At 49.5% G+C, this 13468-nt stretch overlaps 1 protein-coding gene and 1 pseudogene across 1 annotated transcript in view; one reads left to right on the forward strand and one right to left on the reverse strand.

The window, feature by feature from the left end:
* LOC119978354 (adiponectin receptor protein 1-like) overlaps positions 1-10865 on the forward strand; it is a 33561-nt gene extending 22696 nt beyond the window's left edge. Inside the window, exons 7-8 of the mRNA XM_038819929.1 lie at positions 8304-8497; positions 9936-10865. Of these exons, the coding sequence (XP_038675857.1) occupies positions 8304-8497; positions 9936-10064 (323 nt within the window). The 3' untranslated portion in view covers positions 10065-10865. The remainder of the gene's footprint in view (positions 1-8303; positions 8498-9935) is intronic.
* A 712-nt stretch (positions 10866-11577) lies between these two features.
* On the reverse strand, positions 11578-11918 carry LOC119978835 (annotated as a pseudogene).
* Positions 11919-13468: the final 1550 nt, after the last annotated feature.

Consider the following 13468-nt stretch of genomic DNA (forward strand, 5'->3'; position numbering starts at 1 on the left):
CGTGATTCATGTGCGTGTGGGTAGTGTGCGTGGTTCCTGTGCGTGTGGGTAGTGTGCGTGGTTCCTGTGCGTGTGGGTAGTGTGCGTGGTTCATGTGCGTGTGGGTAGTGTGTGCGTGGTTCATGTGCGTGTGGGTAGTGTGCGCGTGGTTCATGTGCGTGTGGGTAGTGTGCGCGTGGTTCATGTGCGTGTGGGTAGTGTGCGCGTGGTTCATGTGCGTGTGGGTAGTGTGCGCGTGGTTCATGTGTGTGGGTAATGTGCGCGGTCTGTCGTGTCCGATGTCCAGGTATTTAATGTAATTGGGCATGTTGTCACCTCCCATATCGATTCCCAGCTTTCTTCAAATTGCAGGGTAGGTTTCCTACAGTCAGCATTCTGCCCCAGCCATTGTACTAAAATGGCTGTTACCAGAATCCCAAGTGACATCCTATACGACTGGGACAAAGGTAAAATCCCCTCCTTGTCCTTCTCAACTTGGTTACAGCTTTTGACAGAGTTGACCCACACAGCTTCCTTCAGAGTCTCTCCGCTGTTGTCCAACTGGGTGGAACTAGACTTGCCTTGGCTATCAGATCATGGCTAGAGTATCATTTGCAATGACTGCTCCCACACCGTTTGTACTTGTATCCCTCAAGGGTCTATCAATGGACTCTGCCTATTCCTCATTTAAATGCTGCCATGTCAAACGCAATCTCAGATTCCACGTGTCTGCTGACAACACCCAGCTCTGCTTCACCAACTCTTTCCACTCTCCTTTCTCACTCAATTGCCCAATATCCACTATTGAATGAGCAGGGATTTTCTCTAAATATTGGGAAGGTTAAAGCTACTGACTCCAGCCCTCCCTCTGGTGACTATTTGAGACTGAATCAGAATGTTTACAACCTTGGTGTCACATTTGGTCCTGAGATGTGCTCCTGCCCACTTCTACACAATCACTATTACCACGTCTGTAACATCACCCGACTCTGCCGCTTCCTCCGATGTAGTCCACATTGGCACTAACGACATAGGTAGGAAAGGGGACAAGGATGTCAGGCAGGCCTTTAGGGAGCTAGGATGGAAGCTCAGAGTGAGAACAAACAGAGTTGTTATCTCTGGGTTGTTGCCCGTGCCACGTGATAGTGAGATGAGGAATAGGGAGAGAGAGCAATTAAACACGTGGCTACAGGGATGGTGCAGGCGGGAGGGATTCAGATTTCTGGATAACTGGGGCTCTTTCTGGGGAAGGTGGGACCTCTATAGACAGGATGGTCTACATCTGAACCTGAGGGGCACCAATATCCTGGGGGGGGAGGTTTAAACTAATTCAGCAGGGGCATGGGAACCTGGATTGTAGTTTTGGGGTACGGGAGATTGAGAGTATAGAGGTCAGGAGCACAGATTTGTCTTCGCAGGAGGGTGCCAGTGTTCAGGTAGGTGGTTTGAAGTGTGTCTACTTCAGTGCCAGGAGTATACGAAATAAGGTAGGGGAACTGGCAGCATGGTACCTGGGACTTCGATGTTGTGGCCATTTCAGAGACATGGATAGAGCAGGGACAGGAATGGTTGTTGCAGGTTCCGGGGTTTAGGTGTTTTAGTAAGCTCAGAGAAGGGGGCAAAAGAGGGGGAGGTGTGGCGCTGCTAGTCAAGGACAATATTACGGTGGCGGAAAGGATGCTAGATGGGGACTCTTCTTCCGAGGTAGTATGGGCTGAGGTTAGAAACAGGAAAGGAGAGGTCACCCTGTTGGGAGTTTTCTATAGGCCACCTAATAGTTCTAGGGATGTAGAGGAAAGGATGGCGAAGATGATTCTGGAAAAGAGCGAAAGTAACAGGGTAGTTGTTATGGGAGACTTTAACTTTCCAAATATTGACTGGAAAAGATATAGTTCGAGTACATTAGATGGGTCATTCTTTGTACAATATATGCAGGAGGGTTTCCAGACACAATATGTTGACAGGCCAACAAGAGGCGAGGCCACATTGGTTTTGGGTAATGAACCAGGCCAGGTGTTAGATCTGGAGGTAGGTGAGCACTTTGGAAACAGTGACCACAATTCGGTGACCTTTACGTTAGTGATGGAAAGGGATAAGTATACCCCGCAGGGCAAAAGTTATAGCTGGGGGAAGGGCAATTATGATGCCATTAGACATGACTTGGGATGTGTTGGTTGGAGAAGTAGGCTGCAAGGGTTGGGCACACTGGATATGTGGAGCTTATTCAAGGAACAGCTATTGCATGTTCTTGATAAGTACGTACCAGTCAGGCAGGGAGGAAGAGGTCGAGCGAGGGAACCGTGGTTTACCAAAGAAGTGGAATCTCTTGTTAAGAGGAAGAAGGAGGCCTATGTGAAGATGAGGCGTGAAGTTTCAGTTGGGGCGCTTGATAGTTACAAGGAAGCGAGGAAGGATCTAAAGAGAGAGCTGAGACGAGCAAGGAGGGGACATGAGAAGTCTTTGGCAGGTAGGATCAAGGAAAACCCAAAAGCTTTCTATAGGTATGTCAGGAATAAAAGAATGACTAGGGTAAGAGTAGGGCCAGTCAAGGACAGTGGTGGGAAGTTGTGTGTGGAGGCTGAGGAGATAAGCGAGATACGAAATGAATACTTTTCGTCAGTATTCACTCAAGAAAAAGATAATATTGTGGAGGAGAATGCTGAGACCCAGGCTATTAGAATAGATGGCATTGAGGTGCGTAGGGAAGAAGTGTTGGCAATTCTGGACAAGGTGAAAATAGAAGTCCCCGGGGCCTGATGGGATTTATCCTAGGATTCTCTGGGAAGTTAGGGAGGAGATTGCTGAGCCTTTGGCTTTGATTTTTAGGCCATCATTGGCTACAGGAATAGTGCCAGAGGACTGGAGGATAGCAAATGTGGTCCCTTTGTTCAAGAAGGGGAGTAGAGATAACCCCGGTAACTATAGGCCGGTGAGCCTAACGTCTGTGGTGGGTAAAGTCTTGGAGAGGATTATAAAAGATACGATTTATAATCATCTAGATAGGAATAATATGATTAGGGATAGTCAGCATGGTTTTGTGAAGGGTAGGTCATGCCTCACAAACCTTATCGAGTTCTTTGAGAAGGTGACTGAACAGGTAGACGAGGGTAGAGCAGTTGATGTGGTGTATATGGATTTCAGTAAAGCGTTTGATAAGGTTCCCCACGGTCGGCTATTGCAGAAAATACGGAGGCTGGGGATTGAGGGTGATTTAGAGATGTGGATCAGAAATTGGCTAGTTGAAAGAAGACAGAGAGTGGTAGTTGATGGGAAATGTTCAGAATGGAGTTCAGTTACGAGTGGCGTACCACAAGGATCTGTTCTGGGGCCGTTGCTGTTTGTCATTTTTATAAATGACCTAGAGGAGGGAGCAGAAGGATGGGTGAGTAAATTTGCAGACGACACTAAAGTCGGTGGAGTTGTAGACAGTGCGGAAGGATGTTGCAGGTTACAGAGGGACATAGATAAGCTGCAGAGCTGGGCTGAGAGGTGGCAAATGGAGTTTAATGTGGAGAAGTGTGAGGTGATTCACTTTGGAAAGAATAACAGAAATGCGGAATATTTGGCTAATGGTAAAATTCTTGGTAGTGTGGATGAGCAGAGGGATCTCGGTGTCCATGTACATAGATCCCTGAAAGTTGCCACCCAGGTTGATAGGGTTGTGAAGAAGGCCTATGGTGTGTTGGCCTTTATTGGTAGAGGGATTGAGTTCCGGAGCCATGAGGTCATGTTGCAGTTGTACAAAACTCTAGTACGGCCGCATTTGGAGTATTGCGTACAGTTCTGGTCGCCTCATTATAGGAAGGACGTGGAAGCTTTGGAACGGGTGCAGAGGAGATTTACCAGGATGTTGCCTGGTATGGAGGGAAAATCTTATGAGGAAAGGCTGATGGACTTGAGGTTGTTTTCGTTAGAGAGAAGAAGGTTAAGAGGTGACTTAATAGAGGCATACAAAATGATCAGAGGGTTAGATAGGGTGGACAGCGAGAGCCTTCTCCCGCGGATGGAGGTGGCTAGCACGAGGGGACATAGCCTTAAATTGAGGGGTAATAGATATAGGTCAGAGGTGGGTTTTTTACGCAAAGAGTGGTGAGGCCGTGGAATGCCCTACCTGCAACAGTAGTGAACTCGCCAACATTGAGGGCATTTAAAAATTTATTGGATAAGCATATGGATGATAAGGGCATAGTGTAGGTTAGATGGCCTTTAGTTTTTTTCCATGTCGGTGCAACATTGAGGGCCGAAGGGCCTGTACTGCGCTGTATCGTTCTATGTTCTATGTGCTTCTATATCCTCATTCGAGTCATTGTTACCTTGAGGCTTGATTATTCTAACACATTCTGGACCAGTCTCCCGTCTTCCACCATCCTAAACTTAAGCTCATCCTAAACTTTGCTGCCTTTATCCTAACGTGCTACAAGTTCTGTTAACTTTTTAAAAAATAAATTTAGAGTACCCAATAATTTTTTCCAGTTTAGGGGCAATTTAGCGTGGCCAATCCATCTACCGTGCACATCTTTGGGTTGTGGGGGTGAAACCCACGCAAACACGGGGAGAATGTGCAAACTCTACATGGACAGTGACCCAGGGCCGGGATTCGAACCCGGGTCCTCAGTGCCGTAGGCAGCAGTGCTAACCACTGCGCCACCGTGCTACCCGAGTTCTGTTAACTCTAACCATGCCTATGCTAACCGTTATTGGCTCCCAGTTAAGAAAGGTGATTTTAAATGTGTGTTTATTTTTGTTGCAATGTGAGGGAGAGTACTGCTAGCACATACACAGATACAGCAAAGAGCCTGTGACATCTCAGACAGCTGTCTGCGTTAAAATAGAAAAGGTGGCAAAGAAAACCAAATAAATAGTTGCAGTTCCCCCATGGACCCTCACCACCCTCCTCGCTGCTTCCCCGTGGCCTCTGGCTGCTCCTGTCCCCGGTTCCTCATATCCTCCACTCACTTCCCTAAACCCATCACCACTTTCAGAGCAGCTGCAGGGGAGTGGAAAAGAGAAGGAAAAGGGAAGGTAAGGGGCTGAAGAGAAACGTGGGGCAAGGGAGTGGGCAGTGGGTGGGAGTGAGCAAGCAGGGGAAACAAGCGATGAATGGAATTGGGGGAAGTGAGTGGGAGTGGGAGCTCCACTGGAAGTGGGATAGAGAGCATCGGTGTGAGGAAGTGGAGAGTGCTTCCAGGGGAAGTGGGATAGAGCGCATCGGTGTGAGGGAGTGGAGAGTGCTCCCAGGGGAAGTGGGAGGTAGTGGAGAGGGGTCCAGGGGAAGTGGGAGGTAGTGTGTGGGTGGGAGGGAATGGAGAGGGGTCCTGGGGAAGTGGGAGGTAGTCCATGGGTCGGAGGGAGTGGGGAGGGGTCCAGGGGAAGTGGGAGGTAGTGCGTGGGTGGGAGGGAGTGGGGAGGGGCTCCAGGAGAAGTGGGTGATAGTCCGTGGGTGGAAGAGAGTGGGAAGGGGCTCCAGGAGAAGTGGGAGGTAGTCTGTGGGTGGGAGGGAGTGGGGAGGGGTCCAGGGGAAGTGGGAGGTAGTGCGTGGGTGGGAGGGAGTGGGGAGGGGTCCAGGGGAAGTGGGAAGTAGTCTGTGGGTGGGAGGGAGTGGGGAGGGATCCAGGGGAAGTGGGAAGTAGTCTGTGGGTGGGAGGGAGTGGGGAGGGCTCCAGGAGAAGTGGGTGATAGTCCGTGGGTGGGAGGGAGTGGGGAGGGGTACAGGGGAAGTGGGAGGTAGTGCGTGGGTGGGATGGAGTGGGGAGGGGTCCAGGGGAAGTGGGAAGTAGTCTGTGGGTGGGAGGGAGTGGGGAGGGGTACAGGGGAAGTGGGAGGTAGTGCGTGGGTGGGAGGGAGTGGGGAGGGGTCCAGGGGAAGTGGGAAGTAGTCTGTGGGTGGGAGGGAGTGGGGAGGGGTCCAGGAGAAGTGGGTGATAGTCCGTGGGTGGGAGGGAGTGGGGAGGTGTCCAGGGAAAATGGGAGGTAGTGCGTAGGTGGGAGGGAGTGGGGAGGGGTCCAGGGGAAGTGGGAAGTAGTCTGTGGGTGGGAGGGAGTGGGGAGGTGTCCAGGAGAAGTGGGTGATAGTCCGTGGGTGGGAGGGAGTGGGGAGGGGTACAGGGAAAGTGGGAGGTAGTGCGTGGTTGGGAGGGAGTGGGGAGGGGTCCAGGGGAAGTGGGAAGTAGTCTGTGGGTGGGAGGGAGTGGGGAGGGGTACAGGGGAAGTGGGAGGTAGTGCGTGGGTGGGAGGGAGTGGGGAGGGGTCCAGGAGAAGTCGGTGATAGTCCGTGGGTGGGAGGGAGTGGGGAGGGGTCCAGGGGAAGTGGGAGGTAGTGCGTAGGTGGGAGGGAGTGGGGAGGGGTCCAGGGGAAGTGGGAAGTAGTCTGTGGGTGGGAGGGAGTGAGGAGGGGTACAGGGGAAGTGGGAGGTAGTGCGTGGGTGGGAGGGAGTGGGGAGGGGTCCAGGGGAAGTGGGAAGTAGTCTGTGGGTGGGAGGGAGTGGGGAGGGGTCCAGGAGAAGTGGGTGATAGTCCGTGGGTGGGAGGGAGTGGGGAGGGGTCCAGGGGAAGTGGGAGGTAGTGCGTAGGTGGGAGGGAGTGGGGAGGGGTCCAGGGGAAATGGGAAGTAGTCTGTGGGTGGGAGGGAGTGGGGAGGGGTCCAGGAGAAGTGGGTGATAGTCCGTGGGTGGGAGGGAGTGGGGAGGGGTCCAGGGGAAGTGGGAAGTAGTCTGTGGGTGGGAGGGAGTGGGGAGGGGTCCAGGAGAAGTGGGTGATAGTCCGTGGGTGGGAGGGAGTGGGGAGGGGTCCAGGGGAAGTGGGAGGTAGTGCGTAGGTGGGAGGGAGTGGGGAGGGGTCCAGGGGAAGTGGGAAGTAGTCTGTGGGTGGGAGGGAGTGGGGAGGGGTCCAGGAGAAGTGGGTGATAGTCCGTGGGTGGGAGGGAGTGGGGAGGGGTCCAGGGGAAGTGGGAGGTAGTCTGTGGGTGGGAGGGAGTGGGGAGGGGTCCAGGGGAAGTGGGAGGTAGTCTGTGGGTGGGAGGGAGTGGGGAGGGGTCCAGGAGAAGTGGGTGATAGTCCGTGGGTGGGAGTGGAGGGTCCAGGGGAAGTGGGAGGAGTACATGAATGGGAGGGAACAGTGAGTGATCATGGAGGAGGTGCTATCGGGCAGAAGCATTCACATGCACAAGGATCATGTAAGCGGTTGGTGAAACTGCCTGGTGGCCAGGATTTCCTGCTTTCCTTTTCCCTTTCGGCAGTAGTTAGGGTTGCAGTGAATTGAAATACTCATCCTTGTTTTCGCAAGATTCCATGGCCTTGACCTCTATAATCTGCTCCTGCCCTCCACATCTCTGAGATTTCATCTGCCTGGGTCCTAAGCTCTGGAATTTCCCCTCCAAACCTTTCTCCCTCTCTTGCCTCCTTCAACTCCACCATTTTAATAATTTATCCTAAGAGTTCCTCCAGGTTCTGGGTGTCAAAGGATGTCTGATAATCACTCCTGTGAAGCATCTGAGGAACCTTTGCTATGATAAAGGTGCCATTCAAATGAAAGTTATTGTTGTGGAGACTGCGTGTGTAGTGTGGACGGCCGAAGTGTACAGTCTGTGCCGGCATGACATGTAGCGTGCCCCGATGGCAGGGTGTAGCGTGCCCCGGTGGCAGGGTGTAGCGTGCCCCGATGGCAGATTGCAGCGCGCCCCGATGGCAGAGTGTAGCGTGCCCCGATGGCAGGGTGTAGCGTGCCCCGATGGCAGGGTGTAGTGCGCTCCGATGGCAGAGGGTAGCGTGCCCCGATGGCAGGGTGTAGCATGCCCCGGTGGCAGGGTGTAGCGTGCCCCGGTGGCAGGGTGTAGCGTACCCCGGTGGCAGGGTGTAGCGTACCCCGGTGGCAGGGTGTAGCGTGCCCCGGTGGCAGGGTGTAGCGTGCCCCGGTGGCAGGGTGTAGCGTGCCCCGATGGCAGGGTGTAGCGTACCCCGGTGGCAGGGTGTAGCGTGCCCCGATGGCAGAGGGTAGCGTGCCCCGATGGCAGGGTGTAGAGTACCCCGGTGGCAGGGTGTAGCGTACCCCGGTGGCAGGGTGTAGCGTACCCCGGTGGCAGGGTGTAGCGTACCCCAGTGGCAGGGTGTAGCGTGCCCCGGTGGCAGGGTGTAGCGTGCCCCGATGGCAGGGTGTAGCGTGCCCCAGTGGCAGGGTGTAGCGTGCCCCGGTGGCAGGGTGTAGCGTGCCCCGATGGCAGGGTGTAGCGTGCCCCGATGGCAGGGTGTAGTGTGCCCCGATGGCAGCACCTATAATTGACATCAGTGTTTGTGCATTGTGTGTTCACTCCTCTTCCATTGGTTTCTCCAGGTGTTTTTCTCGGTCTTGGCCTGAGTGGAATTGTCCCTACTTTACATTTCACCATCGCTGAAGGTTTTGTAAAAGCGACGACTGTTGGACAGATGGGCTGGTTTTTCCTGATGGCTGCGATGTACATCACTGGGGCTGGCTTATACGCTGCTCGAATTCCAGAACGATTCTTCCCTGGCAAATGTGATATCTGGGTAACGTACAGATCAATTCTTCAATCTGTTATCACCCTATTACTAGAACAGACCGTGCCCAGATAAGAGAGCTTCGAACAGCCCCCAGATGCCACCCCCAACCCCTAATAAACTCCAAATAAACAGTCTAGCATTTCGATCTTTATACTTCTCCAAAAATTTAAATGGATTATGAACAATTGTCTCTGGTGAATTGTTAGAAATGTAAATGTCAAAATGTTGCAACTCCTTTCTGGGTGGTAATATGATGACGATTGCTCCCTCGAATCTTCCCCAGAGATAAAGTGAGTATCAGTAGGCTGTTGGCTCTTACTGGCAGCATTTCTGAACCCCAACCCTGTCTATACCTACATGCACCATCCCAGTGCAGACTGTTGTATAACCATCAGGTTAGGGAACCCGTAGTCAATTTAATACCTCCTGTCGGGACTCTTATTTTACCTTCTAATGAGTCGATGGCCCGTTTGATTGGAGGTGTCAAAAATACAACTTTATTGCTAATTATTCACTTGAATACATTTGAATAAGCACTGAATCAAAACTTAGAAACAAAATATCAAACAATACATAAAAGGGGCAAACACTTGGCAAATAAGCATTAAACATAAAAGCATAAAGAAATAACTTTCAACACAAACAAACAAATAGGATGATTCAGGAATTCAGAAACGAGACCTCGATCACAGGGTCTTTTAAGCGAATCCTTATCTATGGTCTAATCCCTCATTTACTCTAATTGATTTCTAATTCTCGCTTGGGTGGGTGCTCTTTTGGAGGGTCGGTGCAAAATCGATGTGCCGAATTGCCTCCTACGCTGTAGGGATTCGATGTTAAAGACAATTGCAGTGTGGATTCATTACTGCCGCACATACCAGCTATTAAACGGTGGAATTCCCTGCTTGCCATGCATCAGCTTTTTGTTGCATTGTTTCACTGTGGCAATAAGTGAACCCTGCACCTTGTTTTTAATCAATATAGATATTTTTGGCCTTGGTTCAGCGGGTAGTTAACATTTCAGGTTAGGACAGTTAACTCTGTTTCTCTCTTCGTCATCCTGCCAAACCTCATGAGTATTTCCAGCATTTTTGTTTTCATTTCAGAGTTCCAATATTTTGCTTTTGTTCTTTCCAGAGTACTGGCCAATAATTATCTGTCAAATCAAGGCAGAAAGCCAGATTACCTGCTTCGTATGGCATTGCTGTTTGAGGGAGCTTGCAGTGCACAAGTTGGCAGCCACATTTCTGACATTACAACAGTCACCGCACTTTAAAAGTTATTTATTGGTCTATGAACATTGAGGTCACGGGAGATGCTATAGAAATGCCACGTTTTTCTAGATTGCTTAAATAGTTGATTGTGAGCAATTGGTACAGCTACTAACTATTTCTTCACAATGCTGGGGCTGGCTTACTGAACACTTTTCCTTTTCTCTTCCCAGTTCCAGTCACACCAACTATTTCACGTCCTGGTGGTAGTCGCAGCCTTTGTTCACTTCCATGGCGTTTCCAACTTGCAGGAATTCCGATACGGGCTGGAGGGAGGTTGCACAGATGATTCATTGCTTTGAGACTCGGGACTGCCGTAGAGAACTCTCTACCAACGAGGCCGAAAGTGCATTGAAACTTTTTCTTCGTTTCCTTTTTCTTTCGAAACAAATAAATGTTCCCTTTTTGCCGTCCCTCACCTCAGAAACAAAAGAAATCAAAATGGACAGCCTCTTTTGTCAGAGAAATGGGTGAGGTTGGGGAATGGAGGAAATGCTGAGAGAGAGGCTGGGCAAATGTTAGTGTGATTTCCCCCCCCCCCCGCCACATTCCTTCTCCCCTCAGTCACAGTAATGTCTGTTGGGAGTCCTCAAAGAGACAGTGACACTGGGAGCTCCTGTTGACCAACTCTTCTGCACATAAAATAAACTCGGCCTCGCAATACTGTGCCCTGTTTGTTCTTTGATTAATGGGAAGTCCCTGCCCTGTCTGAGGCCGGAGTAATCTTCGACAGTACTGAGCACTTTCAGATTCTGTTAGGTCACTCATTCTGCTTAGCTCTTCTCCCTCAGTCGCCAAGATCTGTTAGCAAGGATTGTGACTTCAGTGCGGTGGAGGGGGAAATTAAACCTAGTGGTATGGTAGCTCTGCCGTGCGGGCACTTTATATTCATTCGTGTATGTGGAACAGTATTTATTTCAAGGGGTTTTCTGATTGCCTTTATAGACATGTACATTTCTTCACAGGCATTGTAAGTTAAATCTTGGTGGGGGTGGGAGGGGAGGATCTATTCTGTTGTATATAGACAGTGCTGAAATGGATCCACTGATGTAGATGAGTGATCTGTATCCTGCAATAAAAAGGTTGCTCGAGACCTGACTGAACATTTCTTGATTTGTTTGTGATAAATTGATTTTACCTTCGGGATCCTTGGAGACGGATGCTCACATGAGGGGGAGCACTTTACTCTGCCCCTTTATCCATGCTATAAGCAAGTGCGATGGTTTTTGTGTCAGGCAAAAATGGAAAGAGAAGTGTTGCATTCCCACGTACAGATACCCTTCACTTATTAAACTACAAATTGCAGCCCTGTTTTTCCACGTCTATTCCCTCCACCACCGATGAACAGTGGCAGCCATGTGTACCATCTACAAGATGCACTTTAGCTACTCACCAAGGCTCCTTCAACAGCACTTTCCAAACCCACAATCTCAAAGGACAAGAGCAGTAGATACCTGGCAACACCACTACCTGCAAGTTCCACATCAAGCCACACACTATTCAGACTTGGAAATATGTCACTGTTTCTTCACTGTCACTGGGTCACAGTCCTGGAACACCCTCCCTACAGCACTGTGGGTGTACCAATGCTGCAGGACCTGCAGTGGCTCAGGAAGGCAGCTCCTTCCCAAGGGCAGCTTCAGAATACACTAATTTGAGTGTTGATGCTGGTCACACAGCAGAAGAAATGTTTGATATTAGCAGCCATAACTCTCCAAAGCATCATGGTCAACTTTTCAAACATCTTCCCTTGGCATAGAAACAGATTATAGACGATCGAGAAGATCCCTGAGATATTCATGTTTTTTTTTTTTCGAAGTCCCAACTTAGATTTTATTCAAAATAAACAATTTGGAAAACAATATCACATGGCTGCCAACCTCAAGGACAGTAAATGTTAAATCGTCAACACCGCCAGTCCTTTTCTTAGCGATCACCACTTTATTTTTTGCTTTGAGCCTTAGCTGCTCCTTTTTTGTTGTGTTTTTTGGCAAACCGCATGTTTCTCCGGGACTTGGGATCTACTCCTTTCAGGGGTTCAAATCAATAAGACTTGGGCTTTTTGATCCCTGTTGTGCCACTTGCTGGACTGATTGTGGTTGGTGTGATTCTTGGACTTGGCCATGACTAATACCTGATCTCCTGCGGCCTCCTCCTCCACCACCAGCGGCTAACCGGAAAAGCAGATATTCATATGTTAATGTACAGTTAAGGAAGTTGATGGCAACAGAGAGCTGAATATACAGAAGACATAATCAAAGAACATCAAAGGTATGAATGCCCAGACCCTGAAAAGCAAGGAGAGGCAGTTACTATCTAGCAGTCTCAGAAAGCAAACAAGCCAGTTTCCAGCTGTAGAAAAGTTACAGCACAGAAGAGGTCATTCGACCTATCTTCTCCATGCCAACCTGAGGACGCCCAGGTGCCCTTTCTAATCCCACCTTCCTGCACCAGGTCCATAGCTTACAGCAAGTACAGAACTAGGTACTTTTAAAAAGAGTTTATGGTCTCTGCCTCCACCACCAACACGGGTAGAAAATTTCACTACCCTCTGCGTAAAAATGTTCTTCCTCATATCCCCTCTACACCTGCCACCAAGCCTGAAGACCAGATTTACAGCAAACAAGCTTCTAAGTCTTCGAGCCAAGGCAGTGCAGAAAACCTTTGTAACAGCAGTTTTAAAATACCTTCGCTGGACCAGGTTAAAGACGGCCACCAGATGTTAAGTATCATCCTGTGTTGTAACTATAATTGGACATTCAATTTGGATATTGTTTGGGAACAGGGGAAGTTTTACAGAGTTCAGGTATATATATATATGTTGTGTACAAAGGGATACATTCTAAAACTGTTTAGTCATTCATTCATCTTAATTGCGTGAGAGTAGAGTCGTCCTGTTTGTGGCTATTTGTCTTTACTTTAATAAATAGTCTTTAATAATTGTTACCCAACAACTGGGCTGTTTATTCTCACTGGGATTTCACTTGTCTCCTCGGAACAAAATAAAACTATACACTCCCTACGACCCGGTGTTCCAAGTTGGGACACCCTCTCGAATAACATCGGCGTGCTTCATTACAACATGCACAAGGTTTAGAGCTGGAGTTACAGCTTACTCAGAGACTGCTCTTGTAAATTTCCTGTTCGTTTAACTAGTGGGGCTTAACTGAAGCAGGATTTCATGAATCTTGGCTTCAAGTGACAGATTTACTCATCTAGGTTTCTAATGAGCCCAGTTAGCTGTTCAATGACCATTCTCTCCTGCGGCCTTGGCTATTTGATCAGTGAGTCTGCCACTATTTGTCATCATCAGATTAACCATCTGGAAGTGAAGGAGAATTATAACTGGTATTGCATGACTACCAGCTGGTGATTATGATCTCACTAGATGGGCAGCTGGCACCAGGAAGGGTGATGTGGCGTTTGCGTTGCCAGCTTCAAATCATCCATAGCATGAAAGCCCATCTGTATTTGGTGGAACCGCCAATTGGACGTGGAACATCAATTCTGGACCCAGTCAGGCCCTTGGATTCATACCCAACCTCTGCATGCTATTTCCCATTAGTTGCAATCCCAAACATGAGATGTAGCTAAGCTATGTAACAAACATTCAGCATAGTAAGAGCGTACTTTGCGAGGCAAATTGTGATGTATCAGGTACTCTGGTGTTGCAGACATCCAAGGTGTATGCTACATTCCCATACTC

The sequence above is a fragment of the Scyliorhinus canicula genome, chromosome 15, assembly GCF_902713615.1.
Source record: "Scyliorhinus canicula chromosome 15, sScyCan1.1, whole genome shotgun sequence".
NCBI classification, from domain to species: domain Eukaryota; kingdom Metazoa; phylum Chordata; class Chondrichthyes; order Carcharhiniformes; family Scyliorhinidae; genus Scyliorhinus; species Scyliorhinus canicula.